Here is a 17,848-nt window from a genome sequence, read left to right on the forward strand (position 1 = left end):
CGACCCTTGTCAGCTACGTGGATCATATTATACAAGTTCAGCTAGGTGATGAAATACTCCATTCTCAGGTTTTAAAGTGGTTTCACGTTAGAAATCAGAAGGATTATCAGAATTGATTTTGTTTTATTTGATGATCAGCTCTTCATACAGTACCTTCAGGTTAAACTCAAACATTGAGACCAACACACGTGAATAACATTTGTTTCTCTTTCCATGTGTTGAATGTACCATTGCATCACTGCAGGTGATGTGTCCACTCAGCAACATGTGGAAATGTGGAAACACACTGTTACATAGCTTTGTTTAGAAAACGGCGACGATAGCGTAGACAAGAACCTCCTGAGATTACTGTGTGCGTATAAACAATAAAAACTGTTTGCAAGACCGTTGCACAAGATTTGGAAGCACTGGCTGTAACTGATTGAGCACATGCAGACTTTGAGTTTAAAGGAGACTTTTTGCAGAGTAGAAGGAAGTACTTTGAAATACTTGGAATGATACGGAAGGAAAATGATAATTATGCACAAACAGATCTGGGATGGCTGAAACCACTGAACTCCATTGATTTAGAGGTTTGGGTTATGCGATTTATATTAATGGCTGTTGTTTTTGTATTATTATTATTATTATTATTATTATTATTATTATTATTATTATTATTATTATTATTATTATTATTATTATTATTATTATTATTATTATTATTATTATTAGACAACCACATGAGGGAGCTGTTTACTCTACCGTGTAATACGTTTAATGTAAAAAAAAAGATGATGAACCCGGAAGCTTTACGTTACCTTACGTCACGCATCATAGATCGTCTTTTTAAGATGATCACTCTGTGCTGGTTCTTATGTACCACATGTGGCTTCCATCTACCCAGAACACCGAACCACTGATCGGTTGTTGTAAAGTGAGTATATTTTAGCACTGGAGTGGTTTTGCTTGATTTTTGTCTATATGTAAAATTGTATAATTTGAACAAAGCAATCAGTGTAAGCGTAAATTATTTAACATAGTGTTACAACGACAAACCCGTTCATGCAAACCCAGTCAGGGTCAGAACAAATACGCAACAGAAGCAGAAATGTGCGGCAAAACGTTTTCACTGTGACTGTACGTCAAAGTCACACAGCGGGATTGAGACGTGACATTTGGAGCGGAGTGGGACCTCGTGGCGAAGTCCCCGTCTCCGCTGTCATGCAACAACCTCCACAACAACCCTGAGCTCCGCTATCGCTGATGGCGGATCCACTCAGTGGGAACAGTGGCTGAATCAGGCTGGATGCTGCACTCGAGATAACAGCCAGATAAGCGCCGTGTGATTTAGGCGGTGTTGGGAGAGGGAGTCATGCAGTTAGCCGCTGCCGACGTAGCTTCCGCCAGCAGCCGCACACCGCGTCACAAACGCTGGAGTCCGACGCTTCACGGCCGCTCACACTTTCTGATGCCCCGGACTCATCTCGCTGCTCCTCTCTGAAGCCTGCGTGGTAAAAAATTATTATTGTTGTTATAATTAGTAGTTTATTGTCTTGTAAGCTTTAACTCTAAAGTCTAACTTTTAGCGCGGCTCCGTTATATAAAGTTGGTGTTTTTTCTGCGGTATAACTTAAAGAGATTTGTTCCGCGTTCAGACTAAACTGGGGTTAAATTTGAGTTGCGTGTTTTTTGTCCTAAAGGACAGTGACAGCTCACACGTGTCCTTGGTTTTTGCTATTTCTCCTCACTTGCGTTTTGTCCCCCTCTGCTGGAGCCCGGTGCTTCTCATTGACTAGGAACAAATGTGGGCTCGCGCAGTGTTTACCGTATGAATACAGAACACTGCTCTAATATTAGCTTTGTATGTGAGTAAAATGCCAATATTTGTTGTTTGTTAGGTCGTTGAAGGCCTCTTGTGACAGACTTTTGGACCATGGCCCCGCACCCGCTCGTCCAGGCCGTCATTGACCTCTCGGCAGGAGCCGTAGGTAAATACAGTCCCTCATGAACAACAGCATTAAAGAATGAACAGATACAGTAATAATCTGAAATAATGGTGTGGGGGTTCCACTGGTTCCTGTGTGTGTGTCTGACAAAGCAGGACATTGTGATGACTCCAGTCTTTTTCCAGCTGATTTCTCTCCCATTGACTGTTTGAGTGCAGTCTGAAAAGCTTCTGTGACTCTTATCTCTGCCCACAACACACACACACACACACACACACACACACACACACACACACACACGCACTCACACACACTCACACTCAGCACAGACTTTGATCAGCTTCTAGTTTCAGGCATTCTACTGTGTATCTGTGTTGTGTGTATTGCGTTGATCACTTTAATGGTCTCCTCACTGTCTTTCTTGTAGGGGGAGCTGCTTGTGTTTTCAGTGGCCAGCCTTTAGACACAACCAAGGTCAAGATGCAGACCTTTCCTACTCTCTACCGAGGATTCGTCCACTGCATTGTGTCCACCTACAAGCAGGTGGGCATTCGTGGCCTGTACCAAGGCACCACGCCGGCGCTGATGGCCAACATCGCCGAGAACTCCGTGCTCTTCATGAGCTACGGCTTCTGCCAGCAGGTCGTCCGCTTCACGGCCGGGCTGCCGGGCGACGCGGCGCTGAGGTAGGGCCGATGGAAGCAGGTTCCTGTCAACGCTGAAGCAGCCGTAGACCGAGAAGGCTCGGCAGATCTAACACCCCCCCCCCCCCCCCCCCCGTGTCCCTGTCGCTCCGTTAGTGACGTGCAGAAGGCCTGTGCTGGCTCAGTGGCGTCCATCTTCTCCTCACTCGTGCTCTGCCCCACCGAGCTCGTCAAGTGCCGGCTGCAAGCCATGTTTGAAATGGAGGCGTCAGGCAAGATCGCCAGGAGCCAGAAGTAAGTGGCTTTACAAGCTAATACAATACGAACTTGGTTATTTAAAAAGATGTGTAAAATAAAGCATCTGGGTATTTTGCATTGAGATAAATAAACCGAGTGTGTTGTCTGTTAGTACTACAGTCTGTAAAGTGTTGTGACGGGGCTGAACGTCCTCTTGCTCCGCAGCACAGTGTGGTCTGTGGTCAAATCCATCATGAAGAACGAGGGACCACAGGGCTTCTTCCAGGGCCTGACCACGACTATAGCAAGAGAGGTGCCGGGCTACTTCTGCTTCTTCGGTGCATATGAGCTCTGCCGCACCGGCTTTGCAGATTACATGAAGTGTGGCAAGGACGACATAGGTAACAAGCACATATTACAGTATGCATGAATTGTTAAATTAGTAGAATTAAAAGTGAAATTGGAACAAATTAGCTTAGTTTTTTCTGTTTATTATTTGTCTTTTAAAATTTTCTCAGATCTCTGTTGTTTGAGTGGTTGCTGTGTGTTTTCAAGGTGTGGCTCCCATCGTGTTCAGTGGCGGCTTCGGAGGTGCTTGCCTGTGGCTCGTGGTGTATCCCATGGACTGCGTCAAGTCTCGCATCCAGGTCATGTCCATGACAGGCAAACAGGCGGGCTTTTTCAAAACCTTCATGGCCATCACTCGAACTGAAGGTAGGCCGACGAGGAGCGTGCTTGTGGAAGCCTTTTAGTTTCTAGTATTAATCAGATGCTGATGTTTGCTGTCTCTTGTGTTTAGGTGTGAGGGCTCTCTACTCTGGTCTCACCCCCACCATGATCCGCACTTTCCCTGCAAACGGAGCGCTCTTCCTGGGTTACGAGGCCAGTCGGAAGGTCATGATGAAGCAGTTTGACTGAGTCGGCTCATGAGATGGGTCCTGAATCAGACGTGACTTATACACAGTCAATGTACTTGACGGTCCACAGATTTTACTTCTGACATGTGAAACTGCCTTTAGGGTTACAACCTTTTTATTTTATTTTAGCCAGGTTTCTTGTTTGTTCAGTTTAGCTTTTATTTGTGGTTGTGGTCTGGAAGTCAGCGTGAGGAATATGTTGCTTGTACTGTATGTGGGTAGACCAACATCGGCGACAAACAAAGACATAACCACTAGGTTTATTATCAAAATCTGCCTGGTACAAAGTACACGGACCCAGCAGCCCAACAACCTGAGCACAACTCCAGCTGAATCATTTGAGGGTATTATAACGTGTAGGATGTGGTTTTTTGCCATCTCCTGCCATTTTGATAGTGTATTCTAAAAAATGCAACACTCCATCTCTTTTTAAACTTTAAAAAATTGTTGATCTTGATAACATGTTTACATCTTTTAAAACAAAACTCTAATTTATTTTTGAGATGTGAATATTCTCTGGTATTAACGCTCCAATTGTGTAAATAAGTAAAACTGTATTATAGTGTTGAGTAGCAACATTAGCCAGATGTTTTATGAGGGACACTAGATTATTTAATTTTTTTATGTCTACCTCAAAAGAGCTAAATTCACACATTCACTAATTTGTCTTTGTACTTCACCCCAATGTTACTTTAGACACTGACAAATAATGAAGTGGCATGAACTATTTAATTTAAGTTGCCAAATATTTTTTTATGTGTTATATACATTTTTCATGATTCTCATTTTTGGTTGAATTGAAAATAAGTGTCCACTGTTTGAAGACTCATGTTTTAAGCTGTTTACCTTTTGAACCGTTACATTTTTACCTTTTTTTTGTTGTGTATTCTGTGTAAATTTGTTAAGAAAATTATGTGCTGCCTCATCATGATGTTGTTTGCACACTGTTCCATCTGTGGGTTATACTGAGATCCTGAGACAAATTGTAGCGAGGAAACCTGAATTAAAGGTGTAAAAGAAGGCAAAAGTTGTCTTGTGATTTGTTATACTTTGTTATTTATTTATAAAGGCAGTTGTTTTGAACAAAAGGCATAAGGAATTTCTTAATTGCGCACTGGTTAAATCAAAGAAGTACAAAGCATCATATTAAACATAAAAATATAAGAAGATGATGTGAAAAACAAACTGGTTGTAAGGGAAAACGGAGGCAGAAGCAGCCAGCGAGGCTTTCTCAGTGCTCCAGCAGGGGGCGCCAGTCAGACGCAAGGGACCTTTGCTGTAAGTAATATCCTTGCGCCACAGTGTTTGATTCGCATGGTTGTTATTGGCACTTCTTAAACCGGATGCCCTTCCTGATGCGATTCCTCTATCTACAGCAAGGTAGCTGATACATTTAGCTGGGCTCGTGGCTGTAAGTATAATAAAAATAAATTTTAGTTGAGTGAGTTGAGTTAGCTAATAAACAGTGTGTATTACAGCTTCATCTCACCCTTTGGTTGGTGCTGGTTCCACACAGGCAGCCAATGAGGCCGTTGATCATCTGGATCCCGCAGAGCATCATCTGCAGGGCACTCGTGGTAACCAGAGTGGTGAAGAGTGAAATGTAGATCTGATTGACCTCGGGGTGTGGGCATGGTCTCATCCCATACAAGATGCCAATGATGCTGTGTGACAGAAGAGTTGTATGAGGACTGGAACGTATAGGCTGCCATCAGAGAGCTTTACCACTGTGTCACCTGTAAAACACTGGCTTGCCCTTGCATAGCACCCCGTAATGCAGCCCGAACGCCGCCATAACTAAACTGTACAAGGCACCAGCTGCACCCACTGCAGCAACTGGAATAGACCCACACATCTGCAGAAACAAAAAACATGAGTTAGTTACCGGCGTGGCGTCGTCCAGGGACAAATGTTTAATCTCACGTCATTTATAAACTCAGCCAAACGTATGAGCATGTTTCCTTCCTCTGTTGGGAGTCTAAAAGTCTGGAATCTAATCAAAGCAGGTGTTTGCCTCTTTACTGCTTGTTGTTAATGCAACTACATGCGAACAAGACTATTCAGTCAATTACACTAAACATACAGTATATAAGTGAGCATTTTGCACATCTGGAAATCACTGTTTTTAGTTCAGAGCTTAATGACTGTTTTTACAGTTGGATGTTCCTTTTTTGTTTAATTATATATGCTGCATACAAAACCAGCTGTTATTAGTGATTGAGAATCTAACTTGTAGAGTCACTCACCCCACAGCGATCTCCACAGCAATCTCGTTTTCCAGTCAAGTGGATGTAAATTGCTGAGCCCAGTACCTGTCACAGGACAGGAGAGTTACCTCATTGGTGTTATAGAATAGAATTATAGATAGAATTATTTCACATAGTTTAAAGTGAGCGCAAGCATGAGACATTTTAAAAGAGAGCGGCGGGAAGGAGAGCAAGGAAGATTTGGATTAGTGTGTATAAGACTGAACAGAATAGAAGTGAACAAGACAACTCACCATTATTCCCCCTCCAACGAGTCCCCCCACTTCCTCAGCAATATGTATATTTGGTTCATAATAGTCCTTCTCAGGGGGGAAGAACAGCATGATGTTGCAGATGATGGATATGACGGCCAGTGGGTACAGACACGTAGCGATGCACAGGGAACACTTGCCAGTGGACATGTTGAGAAACCTGCAGCACAAGCCCTGTTCTACAAAATTAAAATCAACCTGTTGTGTTTGTCAGGAAAAGTCCTTTAAGACCAACTTACAGATGGAGAGGTTCGTTTTCGTTGATTCAGTCGACTGTCAGTGCCCTTTTCAGCACTGATCACACACTCATCACACACTCATGAGCCCATTGTCAGCAGCCCCCCTCCTTGGTCTGTCTGGGGAAGGTGTTAAAAATGTTAATGAGGATACCCCTATTTTTAGCACCAAAGACGCAATTCTAGGCTAAAACCAAAAGGTGGAGCTTTAGTATCTGACCTGTAGAGTTAGAGTCAAATACCAAGTATAGGCACAGTTCTAAGAACAGGACATAGATCTGTTAATGTCAGTTCTCCACTGTTGGCTAGGGCAGACAGGCAAACAGGCAAACAGACAGACAGACAGACAGACAGACAGACAGACAGACAATAGTTGGTCTAAACAGTCAACTAAAAAGTTGACTTCATGTTATAGTTGAATGTTGTACTTACTTTTATTAATCATAGATAAGCATCGGCAGCTCACGCTGCCACAGCTGCCAAACTACCTTCTGGAGGTTCATCAGTTACTGAGTGCATTAGTTTGAATTGGACTTTACAAATGTACTTAATGAAATTCTTAAATTCTCATTCTATATATTCTGTCATATTCACTTGGGTGTAGTGTGTGTCAGTCTGCCTGCTTCAGACGCTGTTTTAAATAAAAAAAGGGCATTTGAATCTTCTAATCAAGATTAGATGAACATAACAATAGAAAGCCTCTTCTCAGACAGAACGACCAATCCAGCACTAGTTAGACTGGTTTCACACCACCCCCTTCTCCCCAAAGCATCAGAGTCCTGCAGTGCTCTTACCTGATCCATCCATCCAAAGAGCCTAGTGGTCAAAGCACACAACTTCCCACACACAGATTTTTAGACAAACCGTTTTTGTTAGTTGGTGGTCCAATATAAGACACTTTTATATCCTGGAGCCATAAACTTAAGAGTTTCTTTTGAAGAGGTTTTATTTACAGATTTTATAAACATCCAGTTCATTTGACTATTTTCTAAACCAGGTTGTCTGAAAGTTGGGTCATTGCACCTACATTCTTTTAGAGCACAAATGTTTCTCAAGGAGCTTCTACATTATATGTCCTTCATGGGGGACGTGGTCTTCACACCTTCTCACAGTCCTTTGTTCAACTGATGAGCCAGTTTGTTACAGGTGTGAATACACATATGTATTCAGATGTTCATTTATTACTGGATATGGTGGATGATGATGCTGATTTCCTGCTGTACAACCAGGCCTAACGTCTCTCCATTCTTGAGGCACTGATGAGCTTTGCCTTGTCTTACTGTTCTCACCTTGTCAACGAAAAAAGGGGTGCGCAGATCTCTGTATTTTGGGTCACTTTGAATTTGTGTGGTAAAAAAAAGACAACAGAGGCAAGTTTACACCAGGAATCTCTAGCTGGGAGCTTCTGTGCCTTAACCACTAGGCTGTTGGTCCTCTGAGGGTGACCTACTGTGGACAGACACTAAATTCCTTCATACAGCATTATGTTAACAAAGCCTTGATTTGAGTGGAACATTTAAAGTTATGGATCCATGAAGAATTCTCTTTTTAAGCAGTTTACAAATATATCTTGTTTTCATGGCTCAGGTGAAGTTGTGTGAAAGTTGAGTCATGTCAATTCTTTTAGTCTGGAGCAGATACAAGTAACGAGCCGGTTCTTTGCAAGTGTGAAGTGAAGCCAAACTGGTGAATAATATAGAACTTCCCTCAGACCAAGGAAGCTTTTTGGTCTTTGTCAGTTGTAATTTATTCCTGGATGGTTAAAAAAATTGCAATTAAATTTAGTGCTAAACATTACAATACAGTGATACTTAGTATAATTAGAACAATTAAAATCTACATGTGGATGTTGACTGAATGCTTGACTAAGGGGCAATGTATTCAAAACTGCTTTAATTTTCCACTTACTTAGACATAAATAACATTAAGTTCAGTTATAAACTACTTTACATTAAAGACACTCATGAGGTTTGTAGAAATGAGAGGTCCACACAGACAACAGAAGCAGCTGGAATCCACCTCGCTGAGCAAAAAACAACTACATTGCATCTACATAACAAGCTCATTCTTTGGTCCATCTTCCATTTAGTCATTTTGTGAAACAGTGATTACTTGACATTAAGGCCAAGCTAGCTGAGAACTGGCTAGCTAGCTAGCTAGCCTGTAGCTAGGCACAGGTCTTCTAATAGCAAGTTTTGCTTTCATTTGTTTTTCTAAGAGGACCATAAAATGACTTTTATTCCACTATGTGCTGTTAGAAGTACTAGCTCTTGTCATCAGACATATTGAAGTTATGAAAATGTGCTCTAATGAAAAAAAAGAATGGCAATCATTTCACTTAGAAAAGGCCTCTAGTCCAGCCTCTCATCAACAGCGTTGCATGTTTCAGTCCTCAGGCTGCATAGTTTGTGGTTTCACAAGGAGCAAAAAAACTGTTCTATTTAAAATACTGTGAAGATTACACCAGGACCACAATTAAAATAATGTCAGCAATGATGTCTTACTCATTATAAATATTTTTTTTTCTTCAATTGTGTGACGTAGTATTTATATGTTAAATATTGCAGAATGTTGTATAAAAGATGTAGGATGGATCAAAGAATGAGCTTGTCATGTAGATTTAGAGAGCAGAGCAATGTAGTTTTTGTTTTACAGCTTACTGTTTTTCTACTCCTTCTCATCAACAGCGTTGTATGTTTCAGTTCTATGGTCCATCATGTTTTTTTATCCAACATTTTGCATTATTTCATATATAAATACCAGGTCACACCATTGAAGACAACATTTATGTATGATGAGTGAGACATTATTGCTGACATTGTTTTAATCATGGTCCTGATGTAACCTTCACAGCATTTTTATTAGAACGCTTGTCATTGGTTCTTGTTAAACCACAAACTATTTGCAGCCTGAGGACTGAAACATGCAATGTTCTTGATGAGAAGGAATAGAAAAACAGGAGGTTGTAAAATGACACAAAACAACTACCAGTACATTGCTCTGCTCTCCCAATCTACATGACCAGCTCATAGTAATTTTCAAGATTCAAAAAACTTTATTTATTCCAGAAGGAAATTGTTTTACCCACTTTTGACTGGTGTCACAGGGAGAGGTACAGTACACACAAGGAAGTAGGGCAGATTAAAAATTATAACACATACACATAAACCCACATTCACTTTAAAACCGATAGGAAGGATCTCCGTTGGCGTTCAGAGGAGCACCTTCAGCCAGAGGCTCCTCTGTCCTTCCAGCACACTGTGTAGGGGCTGGAGGTGTTGTCTAAGATAGAGAGGAGTTGGAGTCAGACCACAGCGTAGAACACAACACTGGCCACCACAGACTCGGTGACCACCTCCACCTCTTCTTTTGTGAAAGAGGTAAAAAAACTCACAGATTTCCTGAAGTCCATAACCAGCTCTTTACTTTTGTTGATATTCAGTTGTCGGTGGTTCTGTCCACACCAGTCCACAAAGCTGTCCACCACTCCCCGATACTCTGTGATGTCACCGCATCCTACAATAGCAGAGTCACGATTGTTTGCTGCTACAGGACCAAGGCCAGCACTAAAGTGACATGAAAGTGCGTCAACATTACAGCATTATGTTTATGAAAAAAGAAATGGGCACAATGTAAAATATTAACTATTTTAAATAAATTTAAATATCTTTCTATGATACACCTGTAAAACAAGTGGCATGTCTATGTGGCAACTCTCCTCTCAGAGGGATGAAGTCCAACAACTCAATACTGCCACCTAGTGGATGAAGCCTGTTTATTGGTTCTGTTTTTGTGTTCCCATTAGTGCACTTCATTGGTGATTCTTATTTATATATTTATATTGAGAATAAGTGTCCACTGTTTTAAACTGTTTGCCCTTTGAACCATTGCAATTGTTTTTGTTGTGTATTTTGTGTAAATTAGTTATGTAAATATTTAATGTGCTGCCTGATCAGTGTGGTTAGTACACTGTTCTCTGTGTGGGTTATACTTGAGAAAAGAATAGACTCTTATTTAGAATGATCATACAGATACTGAGACAAGTTGTAGCAAAGAAAGTTGAATTAAAGGTGTAAAAGATTGCAAAAATTGTCCTGTGATTTTTTTTATACTATATTTATTTATTATACTGGATGTTATTATACTTCAATTATTTTGGACAATAGGCACAAAAAATAAAAAAAAAACGTTTATTTTGGTTCTAAGAACAATTCTTAATTCACTGATGCAGATTTTTTAATTGCATTCTGGTTAATTCAATAGAGTGCAAAGCATCATGATATACACATAAAAGTATAAAAAATTGTCAATGACAAACTAGTTGTAAGGGAAAACAGAGGCAGAAGCAGCCAGCGAGGCTTCCTCGGTGCTCCAGCAGGGGGCGCCAGTCAGACGCAAGGGACCTTTGCTGTAAGTAATTTCCTTGCGCCACAGTGTTTGATTCACGTAGTGGTTATTGGCACTTCCTGACACAAACCCCTTCATATACCCGCTCGTGACCTACGTCATCACCACCCGGACGTAGCTGCGCCACCCGGTCGTCGCTGTAAGTATAAGAAACACCAAGAATTGTTTAGTTGACTGAGTTAGCTTCTAATAAACAGTGTGTATTTCAGCTTCATCTCACCCCTTCTTTGCAGGTTCCACGCAGGCAGCCAAAGAGGCCATTGATCATCAGGATACCGCATAGGATCAGCTGCAGTACACTCGTGGTCACCAGAGTGGTGAAGAGTCTGACGTTGAACTGCACGATGTTCTTGTGCGATGGGCATAATCCCCACTTGGACTGGTCAGTGAGGTAACTGGGGATGTTGGAGAGGCTGTGGGACGGAAGAGTTGTGTGAAGACCAGAACATAGACGGTGCCATCAGAACGCTTCTCCACTCTGTGTCACCTGTCTTTAAGAGGCCTCCAGGATAGGAGATCAACCTTGCACAGAGGCCCATTCTGCAGGCCGAGCACCGCCACAATAAAACTGTACAGGGCACCAGCCACACCCACTGCAGCAAATGCAATAGAAAAGAACATCTGCAAAAACAAAAATATGAGCAAAGGTCAGAAACATGAATGTTTAGTTCTGTAGAGTTTAAGGCGACTCTCTATCATCCATCAAAAAATTTAGTTTAATCTCCCATTTTAACTTATTAAACATGTGATTTATGAGCTCAGCCAAAGGAGCATCAGTCTGTTTCCTTCCTCTTTTGAGAGTCTAAACGTCTGGAATTTAATTAAAGCAGGTTTTCACATCAGTGCTGCTTGTTATTAATGCAAGTACATACGAAAACTAAAAAAGACAACATTATCAATGAGCCAGTTTCCACAGTATGAGTCTGATCTTAAAGGTATTTTTAAAAAGCGGAACAACACTATTCAGTCGGTGATAGTGAACATGTGTCAGTGAGCTTTTTGTACATGTTGAAGTTTATTCACTGCTTTTTTTATTTTCTCATAAACTTGTTGCAAATATTTCTTTCTGTCTAGTGAGTCCAGCATCAATATTGTTACTAAGTTAAATGCCGCACTTTTAAATCCAGCTGTTACTGCTCATTGAGAATCAAACTGTTTGTAACTCACCCCACAGCGGTTTCCACAGCATCCCTGTTTTCCAGTCAAGTGGATGTAAAGTGCTGGGACCAGTACCTGCCACAGGACAGGCCAGTTACCTCAACCACCTTCACAACATGGTGTCTTCACAGCAAATAGAGATGCTTCAAGGTTGAGTGTCAGTCATTGTCAAACAATTACTCTTCAAGCCGCACTAAACTCAAGTAAATACACAAAACTGGAGTTTATCTCTACATATGAAAACCAGACGTTGCTGTATTTAGGTGTGGACTTCCTGAAATTCAGTGTCACTTAAACAAGAGGGAAGACAACTCACCATCAAACCCCCTCCAACCAGTCCCCCCATGTACTTCACTTCCTGAGTAATGTATTCATACTTGACCTCCCCACCAGGAAAGAACAGCACGATGTTGCAGATGATGGATATGACGGCCAGCGGGTACAGAGACGTAGCGATGCACAGGAAACACTTGCCAGTTAACATGTTGAGAAACCTGCAGCACAAGTCCTGTTCTGCAAATTCAAACTCACGTGTTGGAAAAGTCCTCTAAGACCAACTTACAGATGGAGCGGTTCGTTTTCGCTGATTTCAGTCGACTGTCAGTGCCCTTTTCAGCGCTGATCACACACTCATGAGCCCAGCAGCCCCCCTCCTTGGTCTGTCTGGGGAAGGTGTTAAAAATGTGTAATGAGGACACCCCCATTTTTAGCAACAAAGACGCAATTCCAGGGTAAAACCAAAAGGTGGACCTTTAGTATCTGACCTGTAGAGTTAGAGTCAAATACCCAGTATAGGCACAGTTCTAAGAACAAGACATAGATCTGTTAATGTCAGTTCTTCACTGTTTGCTAGGGCGGGCAGACAGACAGACAGACAGACAGACAGACAGACAGACAGACAGACAGACAGACAGACAGACAGACAGACAGACAGACAGACAGACAGACAGACAGACAGACAGACAGACAGACAAAGACAATAGTCTGTCTAAACAGTCAACTAAAAAGCTGACTTCATGTCAGAGTTGTACTTACTTTTATTATTCATAGATAAGCATCGGCAGCTCACGCTGCCACAGCTGCCAAACTACCTTCTGGAGGTTCATCAGTTACTGGGTGCATTAGGTTAAATTGGACTTTACAAATGTACTTAATGAAATTCTTAAATTCTCATTCTATATATTCTGTCATATTCACTTGGATGTAGTGTGTGTCAGTCTGCCTGCTTCAGACGCTGTTTTAAATTAAAAAAAAGAACATTTGAATCTTCTAATCAAGATTACCTGATGTGATGTAACCAGATACGTTTGTGAAGTACTTAAACAGAAGATTCTTCAGAGATCCATCACTTCAAAGAGCCTAGTGGTTAAAACACACAACTTCCCACCCACAGGTTTTTAAACAAACTGTTTTTGTTAGTCGGTTGTTTAATATAAGACACTTTTATATCCTGAAGCCATAAACTTAGCGGAAACTAAGTACTGTTAATCATAGATGTGGGTGGTGTAATGGGAAGCCAATGACCAAGTGAAAAATGGAGATGTACAGTACTTCCTCGGTTTTGTTAGTTGGTGGTTTAATATAAGAAACTTCCCAAACTAATGTAATAGATTTGTTTTGTACATTTATATTGGTAAACAAAGATAGTTTGTTCATAATTATTAGAGGACATTGCAAACTAAGAGCTGGATCAGGAACAAGAGATCCCCATGTTCATGCATCAAATTTAATACATTGGGCTAATTCACCAACACAAAGTCAGTTGTTACACTAGTATATAACGAGCATTTACAAATTTATTAGATAATGGTAAGTGATTATCAAATATCTACAACTGAATTCATGCATTCCCACAGCAACAGTCATTTTGTGAAACAGTGATTACTTGAAATTAAGGCCAAGCTAGCTGAGAACTAGCTAACTAGCTAGCTAGCTAGCCTGTAGCTAGGCACAAGTCTTTAATAGCAAGTTTCACTTTCATTTGTTTTTCTAAGAGGACCATGAAATGACTTTTATTTCACTATGTGCTGTTATAAGTACTAGCGCTTGTCATTAGACATATTGAAGTTATGAAAATGTGCTCTAATGAAAAAAAAGAATGGCAATTATTTCACTTAGAAAGGCCTTTAGTCCAGCCTCTCAGCATTGTTTGTTTCAGTCCTCAGGCTGCACATAGTTTGTGGTTTCACAAGGAGCAATAAAAACTGTTCTATTTAAAATGCTGTGAAGGTTACACCAGGACCACAATTAAAATAATGTCAGCAATGATGTCTCACTCATTATAAATAAATGTTGTCTTCAATGGTGTGAGCTAGTATTTATATGTTAAATAATGCAAAATGTTGTATAAAAGATGTAGGATGTATCAAAGAATGAGCTTGTCAAAATAGATTTGGAGAGCAGAGCAATGTAGTTTTTTGTTTTACAGCTTACTGTTTTTTTATTCCTGTCTTTCAGTCCTCAGGCTGCACATACAGTAGTTTGTGGTTTCACAAGGAACCAGTCATGACAAGTACTCTTTTAGTCTCCATAGAAGTGTTCTATGGTCCATCATGTCTTTTATCCAACATTTTGCATTATTTCACATATAAATACCAGGTCGCACCATTGAAGACAACATTTATGTATGATGAGTGAGACATTTTTGCTGACATTTTGCTGACCAATCGTGGTCCTGGTGTAACATTCACAGCATTTTTATTAGAACACTTGTCATTGTTCCTTGTTAAACCACAAACTATTTGCAGCCTGAGGACTGAACCACGCAACGCTGTTGATGAAAGGGAATAGAAAAATGGTAAAATGTAAAATGGGTCTAAAGGCTGAATTACAGTTTTCTTTTATGTTGGTTTCATATTAGCTTGAGTACTGTATTTGTACTGTATTTGTTTTTTCAGGACTAACCTGCAAATGTAGGATTGGTTATGGATGAAGCGCAAATAAATTGAGGAAGCACTTGAATAGACTAGTTTAGTTTGAGTTTCTCTGAGCAGGTGTAAAAAAACGCATGCTTTACTGTACTTTTGACTTAACTGCATTGCACCTGTCTTTTTTACCTGTTAATGAAATGTCTTGCTTAATGTAAGGTCCGCTTTTTGCACATGTCAATGCCCAGTGCAGTCGCAGGAATGGGTTAATCTGGCCTTAATGGCGTTCTATAGATGTGGCTAGTTCGGCGAGCCATAGTAAATTTCAAGATTCAAGATTCGAAAAACTTTGCTCATTCCAGCAGGAAATTGTTTTATCCACTTTTGATTGGTGACACAGGGAGAGGTACAGACAAGGGGAGGTTAAAAATGGTAACAGATACACACAAACACACACATTCATATCAAAATAGCCAAAATTTGATTACAGGTCGACCCTTACAGACAAAGGAGGAGTTGTACAGGCTGATGGCCATCGATAGGAAGGATCTTCGGTGACATACAAGGTCATACAAGGTCATTGATAATCCCCCCTCCACGCAGGATGTCATCCTGGGGTCACACTGATCAAGAGAACAGTGAGCAAAAATCCCAGAACTAACGGGTGTGATGTTCCTCCTCGGCTCCTATGCGTCTGCAAAGATCATCTCAGCAAGCAGAGCTCTAGTGTGACGGCTGCCATCGCAGGCAAGGTACTATCTACTGTTGTAGGATTAATAAATTCATGATTGGCCGTAAATGTGAGGATGTGTTGACGGATTTGTTGATTTCAGGCTCTTCAGGCTGGAACAAACCACTGTAACGGTCACACAGGACAACTGTCCGGTCTGTCTGTGTTTCTGACGTGGGCCGGCTCCCTGGGAGCCACCTTCACTTCTGTACAGGTGAGCACGTCCAGAATCACTCACACTGCTGCACTAATGTACAGTTTACACTGACAACCTTTACTGTCGCTGTTTTCTACTGGAAATGCTTCAATGTGCAGGAGACAGGAAGTTCCATGGCGACCGTCTCGCACACGCTGTCGGCCTTCCTCAGCTGCGCCCTGCTGGCCCAGGTTCTCTGCTACAGGACCCACGCCAGCACTAAAGCGAAACGTGAATAGATGCGACAACTTAGTATTACTTCATAGTCATAAGATAAGAAATGACTTGTGATTCTGAGCACAGTGTAAACGTCTCAAATATCTCACTAGTGATACTGTAAAACAACTCAATACTGTCACCTAGTGGTGTTATGCCTACAATGCACGTCTGCTTCATGACGTCATACGCATGTAGTCTATTATTATACTGGGTCCAAAGGAAAAACGTTGTGTCGCTATCTAGTGGTCATGGTTAGTTACTGCCGTCTCTGTGAACCAGGTTCTAATAGATGCAACTGGAGACTGTTACAATTTTGCAGAACGTGCTGCTTAACAATGAAAAATGAGCACAATGTAAAATTTAAAATCTATGATGCACCTCTAAAACAAGTAGCGTGTCTATGTGTCAACTATTACAGTGACTCTTCTCTTAAAGGGATAGCGTCAACAACTAGATACTGCCACCCGGTGGATGAAGCATGTGTATTGGTGTTGTGTGTCCCACTAGAAGGTCAGTAAAGCTGTTTTAAAATAACATTGTACATCAGAGTGGTGAGAAAAGCGTTGGTGCATGAACAGTGTCACTGTGCTTTTTCAAAATCTTCATGGCCATCACTTGAACCACAGGTAGGCTGAGATCTCTTTCTGGGTTATGAGGTCAGTCAGAAGGTCATGATGAAGCAGTTTGATTGAGTCGGCTCATGAGATGAGTCCTGAATCAGACGTGACTTATACACGATCAGTGTACGTGACGGTTCACATATTTTAGTTCTGACATGTGAAACTGCCTTTAGGGTTATGACCTTTGACCTTTTTATTTAAATTTAGCCAGGTTTCATGTTTGTTCTTTCAGTTTAGCTTTTATTTGTAGGTGTGGTCTGGAAGTCAGCGTGAGGAATATGTTGCTTGTGCTGTGTCAGTAACGGCATATAAAGGACCCAAATGCACAGCACCAGGACACGATGCAGATGGTGAAAAAGGTGGGTTTATTCTAGAAACGAAGTCACAAGGCAGTCCAGGTCATACACAGGTTAACAGTCTTTCAGCACACAAGGCAAATAGCTTCTCGGGTCCGATAACAGGCAGGTGTCAATACGGGAAAAGGCTCAGGTCTCAGAATCCAAATCGGCAGGCTTAGACAGGTCATAAAACAGGCAGTGGTCAATAACGGAACGAAGACTTACAGGGTCGGTAAGGAGCTGCGGGAACGTGAGAGTCAGGAATCAGTAAACAACGATCTGGCGGAGAACTAATGTGACAGGTGGTGGTTAAATACACGGAGTAGATCACTGATACAAAACAGGTGAGTGTAATGAGGACCGGGAGTGAAGCGGGAACTAATGTGGTGTGATGAGAAACGGAAGTGCTTACAAAATAAAACCGGAAACTGGGATCAAAAACAGAAGAGTCCTTTCAAAATAAAACCAAGAACAGAACCAGAACCTGACATACTGTATGTGGGTAGATCAATGTCTGATGATGAATGAGCACAACTCCAGCTGTATCTTTTGAGGTCAATATACCGTGTAAGATGTGGTTTTAACATTTTGTTTTTCCAAAATCTCCTTCACTCTCTCTTTTAAACTTAAAAAGACTTTGATAACGTGTTTACATCTTTTAAATATATATATATATATATATATATATATATATATATATATATATATATATATATATATATATATATATATATATATATATAATTTATTTGTGAGATGTGAATATTCTCTGGTATTAACACTCCATAAGTGCAAATATAATAGGAATAAGAATGCCTTTTAGTCCCACAGTG

General features: G+C 40.9%; 3 protein-coding genes across 4 annotated transcripts; 1 reads left to right on the forward strand and 2 right to left on the reverse strand.

Annotated features, from left to right (window-relative positions):
- The first annotated feature begins 850 nt into the window (after positions 1–850).
- On the forward strand, positions 851–4,753 carry slc25a15b (solute carrier family 25 member 15b). Of its 2 annotated transcripts, none has more exons than XM_029174421.3 (7): positions 851–916; positions 1,881–1,970; positions 2,356–2,614; positions 2,729–2,866; positions 3,035–3,210; positions 3,365–3,523; positions 3,609–4,753. In XM_029174421.3, the coding sequence occupies exons 2-7, from the start codon at positions 1,916–1,918 to the stop codon at positions 3,725–3,727; spliced, it is 906 nt and encodes a 301-aa protein (XP_029030254.1). In that variant the 5' UTR covers positions 851–916; positions 1,881–1,915; the 3' UTR covers positions 3,728–4,753. The 2 variants fall into 2 exon arrangements, with proteins under 2 accessions (XP_029030254.1, XP_029030253.1); XM_029174420.3 differs by lacking the exon at positions 851–916 and adding an exon at positions 1,166–1,493.
- Positions 4,751–6,602, reverse strand: LOC114869878 (transmembrane 4 L6 family member 4-like). The gene is made up of 6 exons (XM_055514720.1): positions 6,484–6,602; positions 6,227–6,418; positions 5,973–6,038; positions 5,463–5,581; positions 5,216–5,390; positions 4,751–5,135 (listed from the first exon to the last, which is right to left on the reverse strand). The coding sequence occupies exons 2-6, from the start codon at positions 6,392–6,394 to the stop codon at positions 5,097–5,099; spliced, it is 567 nt and encodes a 188-aa protein (XP_055370695.1). The 5' UTR covers positions 6,395–6,418; positions 6,484–6,602; the 3' UTR covers positions 4,751–5,096.
- A 3,987-nt stretch (positions 6,603–10,589) lies between these two features.
- On the reverse strand, positions 10,590–13,698 carry LOC114869418 (transmembrane 4 L6 family member 4-like). Its single transcript, XM_029173656.3, has 5 exons — positions 12,362–13,698; positions 12,055–12,120; positions 11,375–11,508; positions 11,108–11,300; positions 10,590–11,024 (listed from the first exon to the last, which is right to left on the reverse strand). The coding sequence occupies exons 1-5, from the start codon at positions 12,527–12,529 to the stop codon at positions 10,989–10,991; spliced, it is 597 nt and encodes a 198-aa protein (XP_029029489.1). The 5' UTR covers positions 12,530–13,698; the 3' UTR covers positions 10,590–10,988.
- Between the last annotated feature and the right edge of the window lie 4,150 nt (positions 13,699–17,848).

The sequence above is a fragment of the Betta splendens genome, chromosome 14 (assembly GCF_900634795.4).
Source record: "Betta splendens chromosome 14, fBetSpl5.4, whole genome shotgun sequence".
In the NCBI taxonomy this organism is placed as follows: Eukaryota; Metazoa; Chordata; class Actinopteri; order Anabantiformes; family Osphronemidae; genus Betta; species Betta splendens.